Source organism: Bos mutus, chromosome 20 (genome assembly GCF_027580195.1).
Source record: "Bos mutus isolate GX-2022 chromosome 20, NWIPB_WYAK_1.1, whole genome shotgun sequence".
NCBI classification, from domain to species: domain Eukaryota; kingdom Metazoa; phylum Chordata; class Mammalia; order Artiodactyla; family Bovidae; genus Bos; species Bos mutus.
In genome coordinates this window covers 32,450,519-32,474,377 of record NC_091636.1, presented here as the reverse complement: position 1 = coordinate 32,474,377, position 23,859 = coordinate 32,450,519, and the positions used below count along the sequence as shown (strand labels likewise).

The following is a 23,859-nucleotide window of genomic DNA, read 5'->3' as shown; positions in this document are numbered from 1 at the left end:
ACAGTTTTTAGTTGGCACCTATTTTTAGTATCACTTATTAAATAAAAAACTAACTTCCATAAGACAGAAGATAGGATGGAGATTATTCAAGATACTGTGTCAAATCAAAAAGTGAAAAAGATGAATTAAAGGTTTGTTTGATCAAAGGCAAGAAAATAGGGAATGCACTATGGAAGTTAGACTTCTAAGTGCTTTGAGACTCACAGTTGAGAAGAACTTTGCACATGAAGTTTTTTAGACCCTCTTTAAGGGAGGGTCTAGAGATGTGTGGCAATAGAAATTTTTGTAAATGCAAAATTTTTGTACACTGGGACAAGATGAATATGTTAAATGTGAGCTAGACAAAGCAGACCAAAAATAAAGCAAACCCAACTGCTAAAATTCAACTTTAGAAAAACTCAGCCACATAGACTGGGAATTTCCATCAGAGTTTAGCGGTCCCGTGGATCCAATCCCTGTCTCCTCCATTGCACACATATTCTTTACCATTGAGACACCAGGGAAGCCCAACTAGACCCACAGTAACCGCTCAGAGATTTGGATATGCTCCAGAAGAGCCAGTAGGGCTTTCCGTATTTTAGACAACCAAAACCACACAGCCCTATTTTCAGAGATTAATGTCTGCTCCGTTGAAAAGTGAAGTTACTCAGTCGTGTCCGACTCTTTGGGACCCCAGTGGACTGTAGCCTGGCAGGCTCTTCCATCCATTGGATTTTCCAAGCAAGAATACTGAGTGGGTTGCCATTTCCTTCTCCAGAGGATCTTCCCGACGCAGGGATTGAACCGGGGTCTCCCGCGTTATAGGAAGACTCCTCAACGTCTGAGCCACCAGGGATGTCTCACAGGAGAATCCCGCGCTGCAGCTATGCTCTCCAACCAGTCCCCGGAGGGGGCTTTTCATTGGATCAGCGCGGGGACAGAGCCAGCTCTCTATTGGTTTAGAAGCGGGGCGGGAGGGAGGCGTGTCCTGACGTCATGCCCATCCTCAAAGTGCTTACTCAGGGCTGTGGAAGAAGTCCAAGAGGAAGAGGATAACCCGGAACAACCTTTGCGGTCCTGAGCCATCCCTTTCTCGGAACTGGGGTCCCCTCCCACCAACCAAGAAAGCTCCGCCCAAAGCAGCCCCGCCCGCACCAGGGGATCAGGTGACCTCGGGCCGGTGCGGTCACGTGACTGGGCGCGCCCGCCCGTTGTGGCCATGGCGGCCGCAAGCTCTAGTGTGGTGAGGCGAGTGGAGGAACTCGGAGACCTGGCTCAGGCCCACATACAACAACTTAGCGAAGCCGCCGGCGAAGATGGTGAGGGAGCTGAGGAGAGGGAGGCGGTCAGGCGGGCGGTTGTTCGGAGCTGGCTCTCGACGGCCATAGGGGCTGAGGCTGCGGCCTGTAGTCTATGGATTCCAGGCCAGAAATACCGAAGGTGTTGCGCTTCTGGCCCTAGCTGGGCGTTCTCTTGTCTGCCTCCAGGAGCTCACATCGGTTTAAGGCAAAGGCGTTTACTTCCGGACCAGGTTTTTCATAACCCGCGAAAACTGTTGAAATCTCAGGCAAATCAGTGCTTCTTGTCTTTAACTGTCTTGGTCGGTGGCGACTGGCAAAGGGGCGAGATCTGGATGAAAGTACACAGGGAAGTTTAAATGAGTGGTTAAAGTTGGATGATGGTACGCAAATAAGTAATGGTAGTTTTGCATTTCCTAAAGATAGTTTGGCGTGTATAATAGTTCTGCTTTTTCATTGCTACGTTGTAAATTTTTGTGTTGTGTTTTGGAGTCTAAACTCAACTGTAAACAGTAGTCTACAGTCGAGATTTACATTGGAGTAATTAAAACGATTCTCTCACGTTCATCACCTCAGTTGTCACAAGGGCCCTGTCAGTACTGGAATAACTTTTTTTTTTTTTTAATATCTAAGCGGTTTCCTTGGATTTCCCTGGTGGCTCAGACGGTAAAGCGTCTGCCTACAATGCGGAAGACCTGGGTTCAATCCCTGGGTCGGGAAGATCCTCTGGAGAAGGAAATGGCAACCCACTCCAGTACTCTTGCCTGGAAAATCCCATGGACAGAGGAGCGTGGTAGGCTCCTACAGTCCATGGGGTGGCAAAGAGTCAGACACGACTGAGCGACTTCACTCACTCAAGCGGTTTCCTTAGGAAAGACTGACACAGAATCACCTCGACGTTTGCTCTTTTTTATTACTTACCAGCTGCCTATAGGTTTCTACATTCTTACCGAGTTTTGCACCTTTACTACAGATAGAAAGTTTAAAAAAATTTTGTGGGCTGTCTCGTTGTCTTCGGAGTCATAGAGAAATAGTAGTGGAACATTTTCCCAAGCGATTGAACAGTTGGTGAATTTATTGAATAGGGTCCATGATAAAATGGCTCTAGTTCCATACAGGACTATTTGCTGGATTTTCTTTTCTTAGGGGTCTGTTGTTAAAAATCCACAAGACTACCCTGAAGTAGTTTCCTTTTTTGGTTTGTGGTAAGTGAATTACATGAATAATTTTAGTTCATGGACAGTAGTAGCTATTCCAGTAGCTATTGTCTGGAAGTGTATCTAAGTTACTTCCAAATAAACTTCAGTGATTTCCACCCCACTCCAGCTCCATTACAACCAGTCTGAAGAGATGAAAGAATGTATGCTATTCACTTACCAGTAAACCAAAAAGCCATTCTCATTTTCCAGTGGAAGTGTACTTTAATCCAGTCTAGAGTGAAGGGTGAAAAGTAAAGTATATATTCTTGTTTGGAGGCTTTAAAGTTCTGAAATGTACTAGAATTGCAATAATAGTGGTCAACGTTATGAACTGTTCAGTATTACTAGCAAGATTTTCATATTTTATGAAGTTTAACTAAAACATAGTTTCATATATTTGAACTTGTATTTTCTAATATAGCAAAAATAATACACAGTAAAAATTTGTTTTTTAATGATATTTATGTTAGGTTGTAGGGATTGATAATTCCTGTAGTTTTTTAATTGATCACATACAGCCAGACACTAGTCCATGTAAGAATACTCTCCTTTGTACTACTGGTCAATTTTGGTTCATTTATTTCTCATTGTACAAGCACAATGTGTTTATGATATGGAAATATACCATTAGAGGGACCTTTTCTGGGGACTGTGTTAGAATCTCTTATCTTTGCCTTGTCAGTCACTATTTTGACTGAATGGTTAGGAAAAATTCTACATTTCATAAAAATTTTCTAAAATGGTGAACCATTATCCCTCCACTTCTCTATTTATGTCATGAGTTCATGTGAAATGCTCCTTCAGCAATGGTTTGATGAATTCAATGCAGGCCTTTACATTTAAAATAATCCTGCAAATTAAGAAAAAAATATCAACTCAGTGTTTAAAGAAGCTCCTGAGGGGTGTTTTGTTCTAAACCATTTCAGTTCACAGTAGAATCTTTTTTCCTGAGCTGTATGGGTGTTACTTCTGGACTGAGGAGAGATAGGAAGGCCGTGCTGAAGAAGTAGTTTTCAATATAGGTGAATAGTGGACCTTAAAGCGTTCAGAATCTGGTCTAGATACAGGTTCGGCCTTACCGGGGAGAGTTTAAGGTTGTCATATTACTGCCAACAGACGCAACTTAAACTGGTGGTGCTTTTGTTCCAACACTGATCTGCTTACCTACTTGTGTAGGTGCTGAGGCTGGATCAGATGGACCCTCACCAGGTCCTACATTGTCCGTTTACCAGTGAGGGGAAAAGGTTATATATTTCAGGAGAAAGCTACAGAGGGGCAGTCTCAAGGATCTAAGTGTCTTGATGTTGGGCTTTTTTTTTTTTTTTTTTTTGATGGTGTGTGTATGTGTGCTTAGTTGCTGAGTGTCCAACGCTTTGCAGCTCTTTGAACTGTAGCCTCCCAGGCTCCTCTGTCCATGAGGATTCTCCAGGCAAGAATACTGGAATGGGTTGCCATACCCTCCTCCAGGGGTTCTTCCCAACCCAGGATACACAAGGGTGGATAGCACCTTGGATGCATATGGACAATTTGTAGGTTAGAGAGGAAAAATTCATAAGAAAAGGTGAAACCATAGAAGCAAAAGAAAAAAGGAATAAGTTAGACAATGTAGAGGGAAAGTGAGGACTATGCTTTGGTTTTGATTTCTAGGTTTTTAAGAAATAAACTACCCAGGCATATTGTGTAATTTTACTTACAACAGCTATTTGTATACATAAATATGTAAGTATAATTATAAAGTTAGAATTTCATAACTAACAGCACTTATATTTTATGAGGCATTTGGTTTAATCAGTCTTTTTCCTTCACAGAATGTATTTATGAAATTACAAGTTTTTAGTGGAAGTCCTTTCTATAGATTTATATATATTATTTGTACTCTTCCAATAAAAGTTTTAAATTTAATGCTTAAACATTTTGAATATGTCAACATCATAAAATAAACATTATGAAAGTACACGTTGTGCTTAAGAAATGGCAACTGAACCTAGAAAGTTTTAAGTCTAGCTTTTAAAAAAAAATTTCCATGATAAATTTAAGTAGAGTTAGGCATTATGATATACTTCATGTTTTACAAAAGATATTACTGTGTTGTATTAATTTTATCATTTTAGATATGTAGCTTTTTTTTTGTTTAAAAGACACCTGAAAATAGGTGAAGTAATCATATTTTTATCTCTTATAGATCACTTTTTAATTCGCGCCTCTGCAGCTCTAGAAAAATTGAAACTTCAGTGTGGAGAAGACAAAGAATGTTCAACCCCATCAAATCTTCTAGAACTTTACACACAGGTACTGAATCAGATGGTTTCTGACATATTGTGGGGTAGGTTGCTTACTTAAGAGGGTTGACTCCAAAATTTAGGTTTAATGTTCTTTATTTAAAATGTTTTTGTTCAAAAAACTATGTATAAGGCATATAGACTTGAAACTGAGGCAGTTTGCAAAGAAGTAAAGTTTATTGGATGTGTGGATTATAAAGTCAGGGAAAAAATCTTACATATAACAATATTGCTTCCCTGTATAGATAATTAAGAAAAATACTCATATGCGCAATTTCCAAGCTCTGAAATGTTAGAGGGAATGGAGATTTCTATAAGGCCTCTGGTTATTTTTTTTTTTTCCTGAAATTTACCTTTCCTTTGGATTCTTCGCTTGACTACCTATGATTTTGTTGTGCAAGTCCATAAGAACAGAAAGCTGTTCCCCCTTCTTTCCCTTTTCTTTCAAATTCAGACCGCTCTATAGACAAAATCTGTTTTCTAGGTTTTCTCAAACTGCTGAGGCAAGTTCACATTAATAAACATAATTTTGAGGGACTTCCCTGGCGATGTAGTAGTTAAGACTCTGTTCTTCCATTGCAGAGGGCACAGGCTCCACCCTGACGGAGTTCCGTCAGTGAACCAAGATCTTGCATTTGCAACAAGACCTTCAAATATGACTTCAAATATGACTTGACTGCAAATATGACTTGTCTTTGGTTGGTTAGATAGAACTAATAGCAGAACTCAGTTTCCTTAGTTTTCATGCAGCACAACAAAAAAGCAAAACCTTAAAAAAACATAATTTTATTATAGTATCTATCATTTATATAGCACTTTATAGTTAACAGAGTGCTTCATATGCCCTTACTTGATTGCCAGTTGTTATAGGAAATAAGAGTAAACTTAGTCGAGTTTCCAAAACACACATTCATAGCACTTAGCTGCCTGATGCTGCTTTCTGTTAGGAGATACATGGGCATAGTTCTGCCTTCAGATGTGGTTGAATGAGCCTCTGACAAGTACCCACAAACCCCAGAGAGCTATTTCAGCTTGGGAGAAATTTCCTTCACTTTCCTTCCTTTCAGAAGGTTCCCTGTTTATCTTACTTCTTTCATATAGGAGAGCTGTAAACACTTTTAACTTATTTCTGAGAATAAGGCAAAAGAATTAGAGATATAATTAAAATTCCTCAAACCTTTCTGGAGCTTACTTGTGGTTCTGAATCAACAGGTCCTTTTCCTTAGGATGATGATCTCTCCCTTCCTGGCTCAGGCCTTCTAACACAACAGCACCTGTCACTTAAGTAGTGCTGTGTGCCAGGTCATGTTCTAAGTGATTTACATATGTTAATTCATTTTATTCTCAAGGCTGGGGACTTTAAAAGACAATTTGTCAATGAAGTAACTGAGGCTTTAAAAAAGAAGTAAAATATGACTTGTCTTTGGTTGGTTAGATAGAACTAGTAGCAGAACTCAGTTTCCTTAGTCTTCATCAAGTAGATTAAACAGAGACAAAGGATTGAGTAGTTTGAAAGAGCTGACTCTTCATTTGGGGAAATAGGTAATCCTTTGAAGATTCAGTGTACAAAACTGGAGGTAGTGACCTTTTCTTGATACAGCAGGCATTTAGAAAATGTTCAGAAAGTAATATATGGAAATAACAAAGAATATAAAAAACTTTTTATATTGTATATGATTAACTTACCTGAATTAAAACATAAATATCCATTTTATTTTTTGAGGAAAGCTGGATTATCTTAAATCAGTGTTTAGTTAAATCTTACAAAGTTTACTATAAATTCGTCTTAGATTATATTTACAGCTAGGACTGACTACTGGGGCTTCCCTGATGGCTCAGTGGGTAAAGAATCCACCCACAATGCAGCAGATGCAGGTTCGATCCCTGGGAAGATCCCCTGGAGAAGGAAATGACAACCTGTTCTAGTGTTCTTGCCTGAAAAACCCCATGGACAGAGGAGCCTGGAGGACTACAGTCCATGGGGTCGCAAAGAATATATGTAAGATTAAACTGTAAGAGTTATTCATTCTAATTCAAATCTTTTATATTACACTTTTTTCTCTCTTACTGCAGGCTATTTTGGACATGACATATTTTGAGGAGAACAAGCTAGTAGATGAAGATTTTCCTGAAGATTCTTCACAGAAAGTAAAAGAGTTGATCAATTTTCTTTCAGAACCAGAAATTTTGGTTAAAGAAAATAATATGCATCCAAAAGTAAGTTTTGCACAACTATGAATTATGGTGGAATGCTGCTAATTCCTGCTAGACTACCCTTTAGGATCTGTGTTTTTTTCCTTCTTAAATGTGTCTTTGTCTCTGTTTTAAATTGACTGAAGGAAGGGTATATGAGAGTTGAACGTTTCAGACTGATGTCAAAACTAAAGTATCCATTTTTATAAATATGTTTCAGAACATTTTCTATGATGAAGTTATACACAGTGCATAGTCATTTTCTAAAGATACACATTTGCTATTTCTGCTCCCTTTACTTTTGCAGATGCTATGTTTTCTTGAAGGTTCCTAGTGATCTTAATGACCACGTCTCTGGTTCTTTCACAGTCCTCTTCCTCCTGGACATTTGCTGTCTTTCCAAGGATCATAACATCCCTAAAGGCCTTTCATGCTTCTCTTCATCTCTGAGAAGCCTTGCTCTTTCTCTTTCTAAGCATCTCACCTCTCTCCCATTCTGGAAACATAGGCACTCCCCAAGAATATCTCCTTAATCCTCTAATAGTTTCTATTTTGTCTTTGTTTGTCCATATACTTTTTACTGCTGTCTCTATTTCAATGATTCCCAGGATTTTTTTATCTAGCCCTGACTACTTTAAACCCCTGGATCAGCAGGGAAATCCATTCATTCAGGCAAATAATTTCTCATCTTCAGCTACCTGCTGGCTGTCTCTACTGAGATATCTTTGTTGCTCTCTGTTTTATCAGGGAATGCTAATTGTGTAAATAAATAATCCCAAGTTTTAAAAGATACCACATAATAAAAGTTTGATTCATTTAAATTGTTTTTGTATATATCTTTTCATTGTTTTAATTTAGTAGTAGTAGAAAATGTTTCAAGTAACATATATATATATATATTTCTGAAAACTTATTTTTCCCATCAGACTGTGGAATACTTATATTTGAAATACATTAGAGGATTTAGTTACTTAAATACTTGAATATCAATTATGTAGAAATACTTGTAAATTAGAGTAGTTATTGTAATTTTTATGTAGCAGTAGATGTCTATATTTCTAATTGATTCAAAGTAAGTCATTCCTGTGTAGGTCGCAAAGTAAAGGGCAGATTTTATGAAATGAATATTTTTAATTTCTCAATATTTTGAAATTTAGTTTTTATTTTTATAGACATGAAGTTTCTCTTTTTAAACTGAGTCTTTGTTGTATTTCAGCACTGTGATTTGCTTGGAGATGAACTCCTGGAATGTCTCTCCTGGAGACGAGGAGCCCTACTCTACATGTATTGTCATTCTCTGACCAAAAGGAGAGACTGGCTCACAAGAAAATCTAGCTTACTTAAAAAGGTAAAAAAGCAAATTCCTCATACATATTTGATTATTGACATTTAAATGTTTCTAAAATCTGTCTTTAATATAGGATTAAGAACCAAGGAGTCAAAGGGCCTGGGTTTTCATTCCAGGCCTGTACTTATCAGCTGTGTAATCTTAAATTGAAATTACTGTGAAGATTAAATAATATGGAAAAGAAAAACCATAAAATAACATGTGAAAATCCTTTGTAAACTGGAAAGTTTTACACTTTTTTTTTTAAGTCCCAGATTTTTATTTTTTATGATATAAGACAGATAATCTGTATTAATTTCTAAGCATATTTTTTGGCCTGAAGAAAACAAAACTTGGTAGTGAGCCTCTTTCTATTAGCAGATCACTCCTAAAGATTCCACATGACCCTGCTCTTAGAAAATTGTGGCTCTCTGATTTTTCCTGATTCTTCTGACCAAATCAGTAAATGCAAAGATCCTATCTTAATGTTTGTATAACTATGGATCCTTCCTATCTTGAGTTGGTTGAACACACAGTTTATGTGGGCCTGCAAATGAGAGGTCACAGTTTCAGATATAAAAATTTGATTATAGTGTTTCTAAATTATAGTAAGTGTATCCATATTTTTAACAAGTTGATATTGAACATATCTTTATTATCTTTACTGATTTCTTCCTCTGATGACATTTTTGACAAGTATGTTACTGAATCATGTGTTCTTAATTAGTGATTTTTCCCCCTGTTGTTCAGCCCCTAAGTTGTGTCTGACTCTGTGTAACCCGTGGAATGTAGCATGTGAGGCTCTTCTGTCCTCCACTATCTCCCAGAGTTTGCTCAAATTCATGTCCATTGAGTTGATGATGATATCTAACTATCTGATCCTCTCCTGTTGCCTTCAGTCTTTCCCAGCATCAGGGTCTTTTCCAGTGAGTTGACTCTTCCCAAAACATGGCCAAAGTGTTGGAGCTTCAGCTTCAGCATAAGTCATTCCAGTGAATATTCAGGGTTGATTTCCTTTAAGATTGACTGGTTTGATCTTGCAGTCCAAGGGACTCTCAGGAGTCTTCGCCAGCACCATAGCTCAACAGCATCAATTCTTCGGCGTTCAACTTTCTTTATGGTCCAGCTCTCACATTCATACACGACTTATGGAAAAACTATAGCTTTGACCATATGGGCCTTTATCAGCAAAGTGATATCTCTGCTTTTTAATACACTGTCTAGCTTTGCCATAGGTTTCCTTCCAGAAGCAGATGTCTTTTAATTTCATGGCTGCGGTCATTGTCTGCAGTGATTCTGGAGCTCAAGAAAATAAAATCTGTCACTGTTTTCACTTTTTTACTTTCTATTTGGCATGAAGTGATGGGACCAGATGCCTTCATCTTGGTATTTTTTTAGTGCTCAGTTTCAAGCCAGCTTTTTCACTCTCTTCTTTCACCTTCATTAAGAGGCTCTTTAGTTCCTCTTCGCTTTCTGCCATTAGAGTGGTATGATCGTCACGTCTGAGGTTGTTGATACTTCTGGCTGTCTTGAGTTCAGCTTGAACTTCATCCAACCTGGCATTTCACATCATGTACATGTACTCTACATATAAGTTAAATAAACAGGTGACAATAAACAGCCTTGATATATTCCTTTTCCTATTTTTCCTATTTTGAACTGATTGTTCCTTACATGGAACAGTCAGTTGTTCCATGTAAGGTTCTAACTGTTGCTTCTTGATCTGCATACAGGTTTCTCAGGAGGCAGGTAAGGTGGTCTGGTATTCCCATCTCTTTAAGAATTTTCCACGGTTTGTTGTGATCTGCACAAAGACTTTAGTGTAGTCAATGAAACAGAAGTAGATGTTTTTCTGGAACTCCTTTGCTTTCTTCATGATCCAGAAAATTGATGGCAAATTAGTCTCTGGTTTTTTTGCCTTTTCTAAACCCAGCTTGTACATCAGAAAGTTCTTGGTTCAGGTATTGCTGAAGCCTAGCTTGAAGGATTTTGAGTATAGCCTTGTTACAATAGCGTGTAAAATGAGTGCAATTTTGTGGTTGTTGAAACATTATTTGGCATTGCTGCACTTTGGGATTGAAATGAAAACTGATCTCTTCCAGTCCTGTGGCCACTGCTGAATTTTCCAAATTTGCTGGCATATTGAGTATAGCACTTTCACAGCACCATCTTTAGGATTTGAAATAGCTCAGCTGGAATTCCATCACCTTCACTAGCTTTGTCCTTAGTAATGCTTCCTGAGGGCCACTTGACGTCACACTCCAGGATGTCTGGTTCTAGGTGAATGATCACACCATAGTCATTATCTGGGTCATTAAGACCTTTTTGTATAGTTCTTCTGTATATTCTTGCCACCTCTTCTTAATCTCTTCTGCTTCTGTTAGGTCCATACCATTTCTGTCCTTTATCATGCCCATCCTTGCATGAAATGTTTGCTGGATATCTCTCATATTCTTGACGATATCTTTAGTCTTTCCCATTCTATTTTTTCCTCTATTTCTTTGCATTTTTCATTTAAGAGGGCCTTCTTATCTCTCCCTGCTCTTTTTGGAATTCTGCATTCAGTTGGGTATATCTTTTCCTTTTTCCCTTGGCTTTCACTTTTCTTCTTTTCACAGCAATTTGTAAAGCTGCCTCAGACAATCACTTTGTCTTCTTGCATTTCTTTTTCTCTGGGATGGTGTTGGTCACTGCCTCCTGTATAGTGTTATGAACTTCTGTCCATAGTTCTTCAGGCACTCTTGTCTACCAGATTTAATCCCTTGAATCTGTTTGTCACCTCCACTGTATAATCATGAGGAATTTGATTAGGTCATGCTTGAATGGTGTAGTGGTTTTCCCTACTTTCTTCAATTTAAGCTTGAATTTTGCAATAAGTAGCTCATGATCTGAGCCACAGTCGGCTCCAGGTCTTATTTTTGCTGACTGTATAGAGCTTCTCCATCCTCAGCTGCAAAGAACATAATCAGTCTAATTTTGGTATTGACCATCTGGTGATGGTGGTATGTCCATGCGTAGAGTTGCCTCCTGTGTTGTTGGAAAAGGGTGTTTGCTATGACCAGCATGTTTTCTTGACAGAATTCTGTTAGCTTTTGCCTTGCTTCATTTTCTACTCCAAGGCCAAACTTGCTTGTTATTCTTAGTATCTCTTGACTTCCTACTTTTGCATTCTAGTCCCTTGTGATAGAAAGGACATCTTTTTTTTTTTTTTGGTGATAATTCTAGAAGTTCTTGTAGGTCATCATAGAACCATTCAACTTCAGCTTCTTTGGCATCAGTGGTTGGAGCGTACACTGGGATTACTGTGAATGTTGAATGTTTTGCCTTGGAAGGGAACCAAGATCATTCTGTCATTTTTGAATTTTGGACTGCATTTTGGACTCTGTGAGGGCTATTCCATTGCTTCTAAGGAGTTCTTGCCCACAGTAGTAGATACAATGGTCATCTGAATTAAATCCACCCATTTCTGTCCATTTTAGTTCACTGATTCCTAAGATGTTGATGTTCAATCTTGCCACCTCCTGCTTGACTACGTCCAATTTACCTTGATTCATGGACCTTACATTCCAAGTTCCTATGCGGTTTTGTTCTTTATAGCATCGACATCCTCTACTGGCATCATTTCTGCTTTGGCCCAGCTGCTTCATTCTTTCTGGAGCTATTAGTAATTGCCCTCTGCCCAGTAGCATGTTAGACACCTTTTAACCTTAGGGTCTTGTCTCCCAGTGTCATATCTTTTTGCCTTTTTATACTCTTCGTAGGGTTCTTAAGTCAAGAATACTGGAGTGGGTTGCCATTTCCTCCTCCAGTAGACCACATTTTGACCCATCCATCTTCATTATGACCCATCCATATTGTATGGCCCTGCACAGCATGGTTCATGAGTTACAAAAGCCCCTTCACCACAACAAGGCTGTTATCCTTGAAGGTTTTTTCCCACATACCCTTTTACTAGTTGGCAGGTTATACTTTAAAATACCCTTTTAAAAATTTCAAGGTAGTGGGTCCTTACAACATTGTAATGTAATAACCATAAGACATATCTAGTAATAACTATTAGCCAGTATTCTCCTGAGTGAAAATATTAACATTTGAAGTTTCTGTAGCTCTGCATTTAATAACCCGGATTCTTTGTTTTTGGCTTTCATTTAGTACCTTGTTGATGGAATCAGTTACTTACTACAAATGCTGAATTTTCGATGTCCCATCCAGTTAAATGAAGGAGCTTCTTTCCAAGACCTAGACACAGCTAAATTACTAAGTGAAGGTAATATGATTCTTTTTTCAGTTTTCTAAGTGTTTCAAAGCATTTTAAGATTTTAAAATGTTTCTTAGATTTAAATGATTTAAGTAAATTTCAAGGTTTACATTACAGACAAAACAATAATAAAAGGCTTTTTTTAAAAATTGGAAGTCTTATGTAATACATAAAAGTACTGCTAATCTCTGTTTAATAGTTTAAAGAAATTAATTTATCATGTTGCTTTTACTTTCTTTGCATCCCCACTCGGCCCTGATCAGGCTCTGGTATGGCTTCTTATAACAGGGACTAGAAGTAACTTCAAAACAAGAAGAAATTTACTGCTTTTTCACTTAAAAAAAGGTCCACAACTGGTTTTGGTGGCTTCATGGCATCAGATTCTTGTCTTTTTCTTCTATCGTCTTTTGAAGTAGAGCCCTGCGACTTCAGAGGGATGTGCTTTATAGAATTCATATAAACAGTATTTGCCAGAGTTGTGCAACAGGCATACCTGTTGAGGACATTGCTTCCATTTGCAGTGTCTCAAGATGCTGCTGGAGCTCCTTCTGTTTCAGCTATGTTTCAGTCTCTACGAATAGCAAAAGGAAGTTTCTTTCAGCCAGGTCTTACAGCCTTATTAGAAGCTTGTTACAACACTGAGAACACTTCTGCCAACATTTCACTGGCCAGAATTTAATCACAGAGCTTCATATAGCTAGAAGGAAATCTGGGATGTATTGCCCTTTACATTATACATTGCCATCCCTAGTAAAGTCTCTTGACTAAGAAAGAAGGGAAGAGTGCATGTTGGATGGTATCTGCTGGTTTCTGTCATAAACATCTGTGCACTTAAAAATGTTAGGAACTGGAAGTAGAGCATCATTTGGGTTTTAGACTGAGGTTTGAGAGGGAAGAACCTTTTAGTTTTAGTGTCTCTTTTTACAAATGGAAGAACTGAGGTCCTGATAAGCCTGGTAAGGTCACATAGCTGGCAAAAGATGTTAGATTATATACGTAAACTTTCTTTTATGCTTCATGTGAAATTCTGGGGAACCTTGATGAGAAAAATCAAACATGCAGAAGAACAAGAAAATTTCTTAGGGAAAATTCTGTGTCTTAATTTTATAAGTGTGTTTTAATTCTTCTTTGTTAACTGCTGTAGACTTTCCCTTTCTATTAGAAAACATTGCATGGAAAAAAAAAAACACTGTGAATGAAGTGCCATTAACATATATGACTGGCTACAAGTGGCTTGTCCTTAAAACAACTTGTTGTAGATATAAAGTGAGCATGATGTTTTGACAAAGATGGTGTTTTGACAAATGTGTTTTGATTTATTCGTGAGAAGTATTTATTCCAGGTAACTCGTGAATTGATTAGTTGCATTGAAAATGAGCTTTCTAAAATTTCCTCACCTGCATGGATTGATTTAAAAGAAGAATCAGAGATGGACATTAAAGCTATTTAAACTCAAAGAAAGAGGCAAAATATTTCCCTTATTCTCCTATTTCTAGACATAAAGTTATATATTGTCATGGCCTGGAATTTTTTTTATCACTATCCTTATGATCAGTTCAGTTCAGTTCAGTTGCTCAGTCCTGTCTGACTCTTTGCGACCCCATGAATCCCAGCACGCCAGGTCTCCCTGTCCATCACCAGCTCCCGGAGTTCACTCAGACTCATGACCATCGAGTCAGTGATGCCATCCAGCCATCTCATCCTCTGTCGTCCCCTTCTCCTCCTGCCCCCAGTCCCTCCCAGCATCAGAGTCTTTTCCAATGAGTCAACTCTTGGCATGAGGTGGCCAAAGTACTGGAGTTTCAGCTTTAGCATCATTCCTTCCAAAGAAATCCCAGGGCTGATCTCCTTCAGAATGGACTGGTTGGATCTCCTTGCAGTCCAAGGGACTCTCAAGAGTCTTCTCCAACACCACAGTTCAAAAGCAGAAATTCTTCGGCGCTCAGCTTTCTTCGCAGTCCAACTCTCACATCCATACATGACCGCTGGAAAAACCATAGCCTTGACTAGACGGACCTTTGTTGGCAAAGTAATGTCTCTGCTTTTGAATATGCTATCTAGGTTGGTCATAACTTTTCTTCCAAGGAGTAAGCGTCTTTTAATTTCATGGCTGCAGTCACCATCTGCAGTGATTTTGGAGCCCCAAAAAATAAAGTCTGACACTGTTTCCACTGTTTCCCCATCTGTTTCCCATGAAGTGATGGGACCAGATGCCATGATCTTCGTTTTCTGAATGTTGAGCTTTAAGCCAACTTTTTCACTCTCCACTTTCACTTTCATCAAGAGGCTTTTGAGTTCCTCTTCACTTTCTGCCATAAGGGTAGTGTCATCTGCATATCTGAGGTTATTGATATTTCTCCCGGCAATCTTGATTCCAGCTTGTGCTTCTTCCAGCCCAGCATTTCTCATGATGTACTCTGCGTAGAAGTTAAATAAGCAGGGTGACAATATGCACCCTTGATGTACTCCTTTTCCTATTTGGAACCAGTCTGTTGTTCCATGTCCAGTTCTAACTGTTGCTTCCTGACCTGCATATAGGTTTCTGAAGAGGCAGTCAGGTGGTCTGGTATTCCCATCTCTTTCAGAATTTTCCACAGTTTATTGTGATCCACACAGTCAAAGGCTTTGGCATAGTCAATAAAGCAGAAATCGATGTTTTTCTGGAACTCTTGCTTTTTCCGTGATCCAGCAGATGTTGGCAATTTGATCTCTGGTTCCTCTGCCTTTTCTAAAACCAGCTTGAACGTCTGGAAGTTCACGGTTTACGTATTGCTGAAGCCTGGCTTGGAGAATTTTGAGCATCACTTTACTAGTGTGTGAGATGAGTGCAATTGTGCAGTAGTTTGAGCATTCTTTGGGATTGGAATGAAAACTGACCTTTCCAGTCCTGTGGCCACTGCTGAGTGTTCCAGATTTGCTGGCATATTGAGTGCAGGACTCACATCCTTGTGATACTGGTCTTCTTTTGGATTATAATTGATTACACTTGCCTCTACCTTCCATTGCTTCTTCAACAGGGGAATCAAAGGCACAGATACGGTCTCTCTTTTTTTCCAGGAAACAAGAAAGTAAAATCAGCTCCCTAGCAGTTTTGCCACAGGAGTCAGTCCTCTTGGTGTTGGCTTGCTCTCAACTAAAGCAGTTTGTTCTTCCCTACTTGATTGCTTGAGATGTAGACTAGTAGCCAGGAAGCCTGCTTCTCATAAGCTAAATTACTCTTAAGACCCTGGTGGAGTGGTTCTAAATTTTTTTTTTTTAATTTTGTTAGCCAGTATAAAAAACGTAATTCAGAATAATTATTATTTTTTCTTTTTTGACTGTGCTGTATCTTCGTTGCTGCATAGGCTTTTCTCTAGTTGCTGTGAACGGGGGCCTACTCTCTAGTTGGAATGCACGGGCTTCTCATTAGGATGGCTTTTGTTGTTGTGGATCAGGGCTCTAGGGCATGCAGGCTTCAGTAGTTGGGGCCTGTGGGTTCTAGAGCACAGGCTCAGTGATTGTGGCACATAGGCGTTAGTTGCTCTGCAGCATGTGGGATCTTCCCAGATCAGGGATCAAACCTGTGTCTCTTGCATTGGCAGGTAAATTCTTTACCACTGAGCCACCAGGGAAGCCCCAGAATAGTTTTTAATGCTAATTAGAGTTAAAAGTTCTTTAAGAATCATCAAAACTTTTGTGACCAGGTCTTAATAATAGTTTGCCTGATTTTTGATAAAACTTAAAGCAGTGTATGCTTTCAGTGATTTTTATGTCTTTTTAGAAGGTGAGATAATCATTTTGTCCTTTGATCATTACCTGTGTGCCATTAAATTTTTTGCTTTTAGAAATTATCAAGTAATGTATTCAGTAAACCTTTTTATTTCATTTCTGTGTTTCATTATTCTGTGGGCCCTTATAAAAATAGCCTTGTCACTATAACCCTGGAGTTAAATAGGTTAAAGGACTGTTCAGCTGTGTGCATCCTTGGTTTATGCCCTTTTTATGCCACTAAGAACCACCCATCCTGGCAGCCTTTGGCTCATTGCTTAGCCCAGAACCTGAATTTCAGATGTCTTGAAGGAGGAGCTCTGAATTGAAATCAGTAATTGCCTGGGTAGCGTGTGAAAAATACTGATTTCTGTGTATCATCTTAAGGTTCTGATTCAATATCTGGAGTCCAGGAATCTATTTTTATTACCTCCTGTAATTATGATGCAGTCAGATTTAGATATCACTGCTTCTAGAGAATGCCAGTATGGCCACCTTTTTTTTTTTTTTTTTAACATAAAAGTCTCTGCCCTCACTCTTACTTCATGGATTATTCATCCTCTCCCTCCCTTCATCCCCCACTCTCACATACATGTTCACTAAGCATATGAACAGTAAATAGTGAAGTGTTTTATTGAAAACCATGCTGAAACTTAGCAGAAAAATATCAAAGAAAATTTATAGCACCAAAAACAGTGTAACTAGAGAGTAATGGATTCCTTGAGAGAGTAGGGAGGGAGGAAGAGTATTTTTTATGTTGTTCATCTCTTCCCTTGGTATTTTGAAACAATAGTTTAGCATAGTTTATGGACCAGCAGCCTCACCCTAGATTCTAAGTCTTTGTTAAAAATGCAGATTCATAGATGCAATTCCATATCTGAATCTGCAAGTTTTAGAGGTGGGAATCCAGCAACCAGCATTTCATCATGTCCTCCAGGTAATAATTCTAGTGAAGTTTGAGAAACACTCTTTAGTATATAGCTGTTCTTTTGCTCCTCAGAGACACCTTCCTATAGGATATCTGTGTACTTTTCTTAGCCTTAACTCCTTGTTAGTATAAAGGATGAGGCTAGCTTAGAGTTGGGTGTAAACTGGATGCCAGATCTCCCTTAAACAAACCCTTCTCATCTTTCCCATGTGGCCTCACTGTGTGGGTCTTACTTCAGCTCTTCCTTCTAAAGATCTAGTCTACTTAAAAGTTCAACCTTTCATTCAGTTTTGCTCCTGTCTCCTTACTTTACCAGTCTTTTTAGGAATAATTAGGGTGTAAGATCACAAAAATGAGAAAGGATACTCATTTGATGAAATGCCCTATCTAATATGAAATATAATTCTGGAGTGAAAATCTTTAATTGGGGATGCAGAAAACCCCACCAACTATTCCTTAAGAAAACTTCATGAAATTAAGGAGAGCATGTGGAATCTTGATTTTTGCAAACTGGGGCCTAAAGAGCTTTGATGAGTTGCACAAAGTTAGTAATTTTTATCCAGATCCTCTCAGATTCTAGGTCTGTTTCTTTTTACATTCTGAATAATATCTAACACTATTCTAGCTTTTTCTCTGAAGATTTTGATCTTTTAACTATGAAGAAATGAAATGAGAAAGAAATGATTATGGGTAATATGTACAAAAGCAGCTTCATAAGTATAAGGCATATTACCCATAATCTTTTCTTTTCACTTCATTTCTTCATAGCTAAAAGAGAGAAAAAATCTCAGAACCAAAGCTCATTAAAATTCCATGAAATAAGTAGGGCATGTGGAATCCTGAGTCTTGCAAACTGAGGTTTAAAGAGCTTTGGTGAGTTGTACAAAGTTGATCATTTATCCCCAAATCTTTACTATTCTAGGTTTTTTTTTAATATCAAATTAATAAACTCTGTGTGTCATAAATGTTTAATCATATAATTGCCTTCTTCTATAATTATGCTTTCAACTTTTGATGGAAATCCTGCAGTGTATTCCTTTTTCCTGAGAAGATGAAGCATCTTGGATACAATTTAACACCTTTAGTTATTTCAAATTTTATGGCCTCTAAGGGACATGATTATGCAGGATTGTATCTGTACACTATTGTAGAAATATAGGAACTGTATTACTGATCCTTGAGTATACCCCCTAAATAAAAGTTCTGTTCATGAATGGAATCAAGGGAATCTTTGAGTAGTATGGGGAATATGCAGTGCACATTTCTGGGAGAGGTTCCATTGATTTAGATTAGATTTTCAAACAGATCCTAAAGATAATCCCAGAAAGGTGAATACACAAACCTAAATGATTCTTTAAAAATAATTTTTGGGGAGGGTGGGATTTGGCTTCTTTTATAAAGTAGAGATGGAGGTGTCAATGAAATGAGGATTGTGTTAAGTGATATTTGGCTTTTCTAAGTATAACTGTTAAATGAGAAGGGAAAATGCTTAATAATATAAAAGGATTTTATTAGAGTCTTAATCATTAGGGTTTCTTTTAAAGTTTTTAAATTCTAATCTCTCAACTTAAATGACTTTCCTAGGAATATTTAGTGACATTCATTTGCTGGCTATGATGTACAGTGGAGAAATGTGTTATTGGGGATTGAAGCATTGTGCAGATCAACAGCCAGAAAATCATGAAATGGATATTGGCGTTTCTGGAGCAAGTTACGCTACACACAAAGAACCTTTGGATTTCCGAGAAGTAGGAGAGAAAATTTTGAAAAAGTATGTATTTGTATGCGAAGGACCCCTGAAAGAACAAGAATGGAATACAACAAATGCAAAACAAATTTTAAACTTCTTTCAGCATCACACTAACTAGTAAGTTCTTCTAGTCCTTTTCAAACAGAAAAACAAAAAGACTCAGGAAATGAAAATTCCAGAAAAGAAGACATAATGATACTGAATTTATGAACATTACACTACATAAAGATAGCCAGCATGGTTACCCTTTTTTAAATGCCATTACTGTCTTTCACTATATATTCTTAAACCTGTGAAGGAATGATTCTTTAATTTCTGAAATGGCATTTACATTATTCTAACTCAGCCTGAACTACAGATATCCTGTGACTAATATTAAGAAGGAATCCAATTTATCTCTATAAAGATTTTTTCTGTTATTAATTCTTTAGATTTTTTTTTTACTGTGGTACAATAGACATAACATAAAATTGAACATTTTAACTGTTTTTATATATTTTTTTAGTCTCCCTCTCTTGAAGTTTGCTACACTTCAGAGATTAAAATCAAGTCACCTCTTTGCTTTGGATATATGCTATGAGTGTATTTAAAAATTGGCAAAATGAAAAATTGTGACTTGTATCTATGTACCATTTTCAGAGTAAGATAAATAATGAAAGACTCCACAGAAGAATTTTTGTTTCAGTACATAGTACTAATGGCATTTAAAATTTTTAGTCTGTTAGGCATTTTATAAAAATTTTAAAATGATTTTTCTTCTTTTGTTTTAAAGAATATGCATGGTTTATTAAACAAATAATGAAGATAAAACCGTTAGGTTACTCTGCCATTAGTCTTGTGTCTTAGGGCACATCTTTTCATACATTCTGAAATTTTAATATTTTCTGTCTTTGATTGTAGGGGTGAGTGTTAAAGGCCAAGAGCCCAGCCTGCTATCTCACTGACAGTCTTTCTGTCTACCTCAGTTCCTGTTGTCGTCTAGGGATGACCTGGCTGACACCTTGCCAGTATCCTCAATCTCTGGGCCATTGACTTCATCACATTCCAGGAACTTGACTCCCATGGCCACTCCATGAATATCACCATCCTGAGTTTCTGTTTCTGAAATCTTCAGTTTCAGTAACTAATGACATTTTCATCTTTCCAACTTTTTACTTTCTCATTTTTGTTGATTTTTCTGTCTTACTGCTCTCCTATCTCTTTTGCTTCTTCAGAGCCTCCTGTTACTACTACTTTTTTCCTCACCATCAGCCCCTTTCAGAGTTTTCTTCCTTCCCTGTCCAGCCTTGGTTTTCTGGGACATCACATGAAGAGCTTTCTACAGTCCCTTCAGATCCCATCTTCCCCTTGTCCTTCAGCCTAATCATTCTTCAGGCCTTCTCTCTATATTGAATTAATCCTATCATTCCCCCTTCTTTTCTGGGATACTGAATTCCATGTGAAGTTCCTGCAGCCCTTCAAAGTAGAGTCACTCTAAATATCTCACCTTCAAGTTTAGAAGAGCCCTCAGCGTAGGCCATTTATCTGTCCCTTTCCCCTTGTGACTCACACATACCTCTGACTTGCCTCATCACTGTTCTCTGGCCATTTGTCCCCTCCCCTAGCACATGGCTCTTAGTCTTGTCTTAACAGAAAATAGAGACTATGCGGAGGTCAGTCTTTGTTTCCCCGCTTTGCCCTACTCATTTTCCCTCTTTTTCTAGGAAAAGAGGTCTCCACCTCTTTTCCTCTCCACCAATTTCCCCACCTTTCCTTTCTGCCGACTTTTCTCCTTTCTCCCAGGGCTTCTCTTTTTTTCTGTCTGTACCCTGTAGGTATTACTATTTCCCAAAGTACTATCCTTTTTCTCTTTTTCCTCCTTCTCCCCTATTTCCTTCCTACCTTTCTCTTTTTTTTTCTTTTTTACTTACTCTAAATATAGTTGACCCTTGAACAATGCAGGTTTGAATTTTGAACTGCATGGGACTGCCTATAAATTTTTTTTTAAATCGTTAATACTACACTTCTACACAACCAGCAGTTGGTCATATCCTCAGATATGGATGGCTGACTATAAGTTATATTCTGATTTTTTACTGCCAGGAGGATTCATCCCTAATCCCCTCATTGTTCAAGGATCAACTGTACTTCTGTGTGATGTTATTCATAGCCATGGCTTCTACCACCTGTAATGTTAGGCTGACTCCAAAACCTGCACTTTGAATCCCAACTTCTGCTCTCTAAACCTTCTTTGTAATTGCCTATTAAATATCTTCACTTAGACATCCCACAGTGATTTTAAATTTAACATGCTCACACACAACTAATCTTCATCTTTCACCTATAATCTTTTCCAGTTCATGTTTTTTTTTTCAATCTTCCACAAAGCAGGGCAACACAGAATGCTGTAATCTGCTTTCTTCTGCCTACATTGCCAGTCTCATCTCTGCAGCTCTTCTTGTGTGATCATATTCTAGTACAGTGTTCCTTAGGCTCCTTTTTGATAAATGTTCTGATAGAACCTCTTGGGACAAGTGGAGACTTTCTCCCTATCTCTGTCTCTTGTTTATCCTCACACAGCTAAGAATATTTTTATTTAATTCAGTCTTTAACAAGTTTTGCTGTGAAAAATGCCTCTATGCTTTCTAAGCATGAAGATTTAAATCACAGACTACCCATCCTCACTCCACCCCTTTTGGAGCATCATGATCAGTCACAAGTGTACCAGTTCCTTTCCCAATGTGCTATGTGTTTTTTTTCCTTTGTTATTCTTGTTACTTCTAACTGGGATGCGTTGCCCTTCTTTGTGGCTAAGGGAATATTTTTCCTTAAGGACTCAGCCCCAGTGATATTGTGTCTGTAAGGCTTTTTCCAGCCCTTTTCAGTCAAAGTTACAAGTTTCTTTGTTTCTGCTCCCTGAATCTTTGCCTCCCTGAATCTTCCCCTCCCATGTTATTTTATTGCTTTATAGTCATTTTTCTTAAGAGTTGACAAATTCCATGTTTTGAAAATTTATCTTTATGCATAGTGCTTAATGAATGATAGGCCCTTAGTCATGCTTTTTGAATTAATAAGAGACATGATTCTTAAGTGCTTAACTCTGCCACAAAAGGGTTTCTGATATCTGATTCCAAACTGCCATGCCCTCTTGTACCAGTGGTTGACAAGGCCAAGAAGGAATTATTCCTCAGAGGAGTAAAGTATTGTTTAGATTTAGAACCAGAGAGAAAAAGAGAACTTTGTCTTTAGAAGCTAGAGACTCCATTTTGTCCTCATGACCCCTGTGAAACAGCCCTTTTGGGTCTCTCACTGGTTGGTATACTAATGAGGGTACTGTTGGGGTGCTTTCTGTACAACTTTTTCATCCCCCACACAATTGGAGAATAATTTGTAGATCATAACATTTACAGTGCTTTTTACTGTGATATATCACGAAGCAATGAACAGTACATTTTTATATATTAAAGCCTGATAAGTGAATTGTTTCATTTAGAATGGATTAACTTCAAAATACCAAATATTCCACATAAGGAAGGTACTATAATTCACTGATCAAAGTATTATAATTTACTTATCAACACGTGCCTGCTACATGCTGTTTTATCCTTTAGCCCTTCGAAGTGGAGTCACTCTAAGTATCTCACCTTCAAGTTTAGAAGAGCCCTCAGCATAAGCCATTTATCTGTCTCTTTCCCATTGGACAGGGACAGACTTCACACAGAATTTCCACTTTATCCACTGAGAATATAGCTTTGTAAAACATCAGAGTTTATATTCTAGTGGAAGAAGTTAATGCATTTTAAGAAGTAAAAATATAGTGTGGTGAGTGTTGAGTGCTATGAATAATTAAGCAGGCTAGTGTGACTCTTAAGAAAGGTGCTGTTTTATTTAGGGTGGTTGGGAAGACACCTCCAAGCACCTATCTACTTCATCATTTGTGTCTCCCCTCTGTTTAAACACCATCAAATGTGCTGTTTCACATTCAGTGTATTCATAAAATTTCTCTTTTGAAAGTTTTGATGCTGGATTAAAGAATGAATCACTTCCTAAGAACTTTTCATTTTGATCACATTTAAAGGGTTTCTCTCCAATGTGGGCCTTACTATTGGGTAAGTGATAACCTAAAGGCCTTGTAGAATTTATTACACTTGGAGTTCCTCTCCATTTTGAACTCCTTGATGGGTTACTAAAACTTTAACTCTGATAAAGGAATTTTCATAATCCTTAAATTTGTATGGTTCTTTTCCAGGATGAATTTTCCCATGTTAACTAGGCTTTGAGACTTAGTTAAAGGCTTGTCTGCTTTGCTGCATTTATAGGGTTTCTGCTATTGTGAATTGCTTGATGCTGATTAAAGTGCACATCATGACAGAAGACTTTCTCTTATTTCTTCGTGTTCAGTAGAGTGAAGTGAGAGTCATGGCTAAAACCCCACAATAAAATTTCCCTTCTTGCCTTGTTACAGCAAGTAAGTTCCATCTGTAAGTTCCACTGGAAATTCTGTAATGGAAGTGGGTATGGTCTCTTAAAGGCTTTCTCAGATTCTTTTTAATGCCATTTTTTAAATACTCACAGCTGGCTGATAGGCTAGTTGTAGATCGCTTGTCACTTTTTCTTCTCCACTTTCCAGGGCTCCTTTTCTGGCTCCCATAAGGATATCCCTTCTGCACAGAGTACAGGATTCCGTAGTTCTCTAGCATCACTTTCTTGTATTATTTTTTTTTTAACACAGTATGAGCTGTCATGTTATGAAAGTATTACATGAACATACATTTAATGTATCCACAGTAAAAGTATGCATTATGTATTTGTGCTGCTGTCCCTTACTGGTTTTTGTTTGTTTTCCTACTTCTAGTGAAAATTTCCAAGTAAAGTGTTTTGGAGCATATAAAATTAAAAAAAAAAATAAAACCATAATCCCA

The 23,859-nt window shown here is 37.9% G+C and overlaps 1 protein-coding gene across 2 annotated transcripts; it reads left to right on the top strand.

The window, feature by feature from the left end:
• The first annotated feature begins 1,121 nt into the window (after window positions 1-1,121).
• On the top strand, window positions 1,122-23,859 carry RIMOC1 (RAB7A interacting MON1-CCZ1 complex subunit 1). Of its 2 annotated transcripts, XM_070357604.1 has the most exons (7): window positions 1,122-1,298; window positions 4,659-4,765; window positions 6,829-6,972; window positions 8,165-8,296; window positions 12,428-12,542; window positions 18,793-19,075; window positions 19,859-23,859. In XM_070357604.1, coding segments are annotated over exons 1-7 (882 nt in total). In that variant the 5' UTR covers window positions 1,122-1,198; the 3' UTR covers window positions 19,860-23,859. The 2 variants fall into 2 exon arrangements, with proteins under 2 accessions (XP_070213705.1, XP_070213704.1); XM_070357603.1 differs by having other exon boundaries at window positions 18,793-23,859.

Excerpts from the sequence above, each read along its gene's own strand:
- RIMOC1 (XM_070357604.1), top strand. The coding sequence starts at position 1,199 with ATGGCGGCCGCAAGCTCTAGTGTGGTGAGGCGAGTGGAGGAACTCGGA. Across the intron at positions 4,766-6,828 it reads TTCTAGAACTTTACACACAG|GCTATTTTGGACATGACATA; the intron begins GTACTGAATCAG and ends CTCTTACTGCAG. Across the intron at positions 12,543-18,792 it reads AGCTAAATTACTAAGTGAAG|GAATATTTAGTGACATTCAT; the intron begins GTAATATGATTC and ends TGACTTTCCTAG.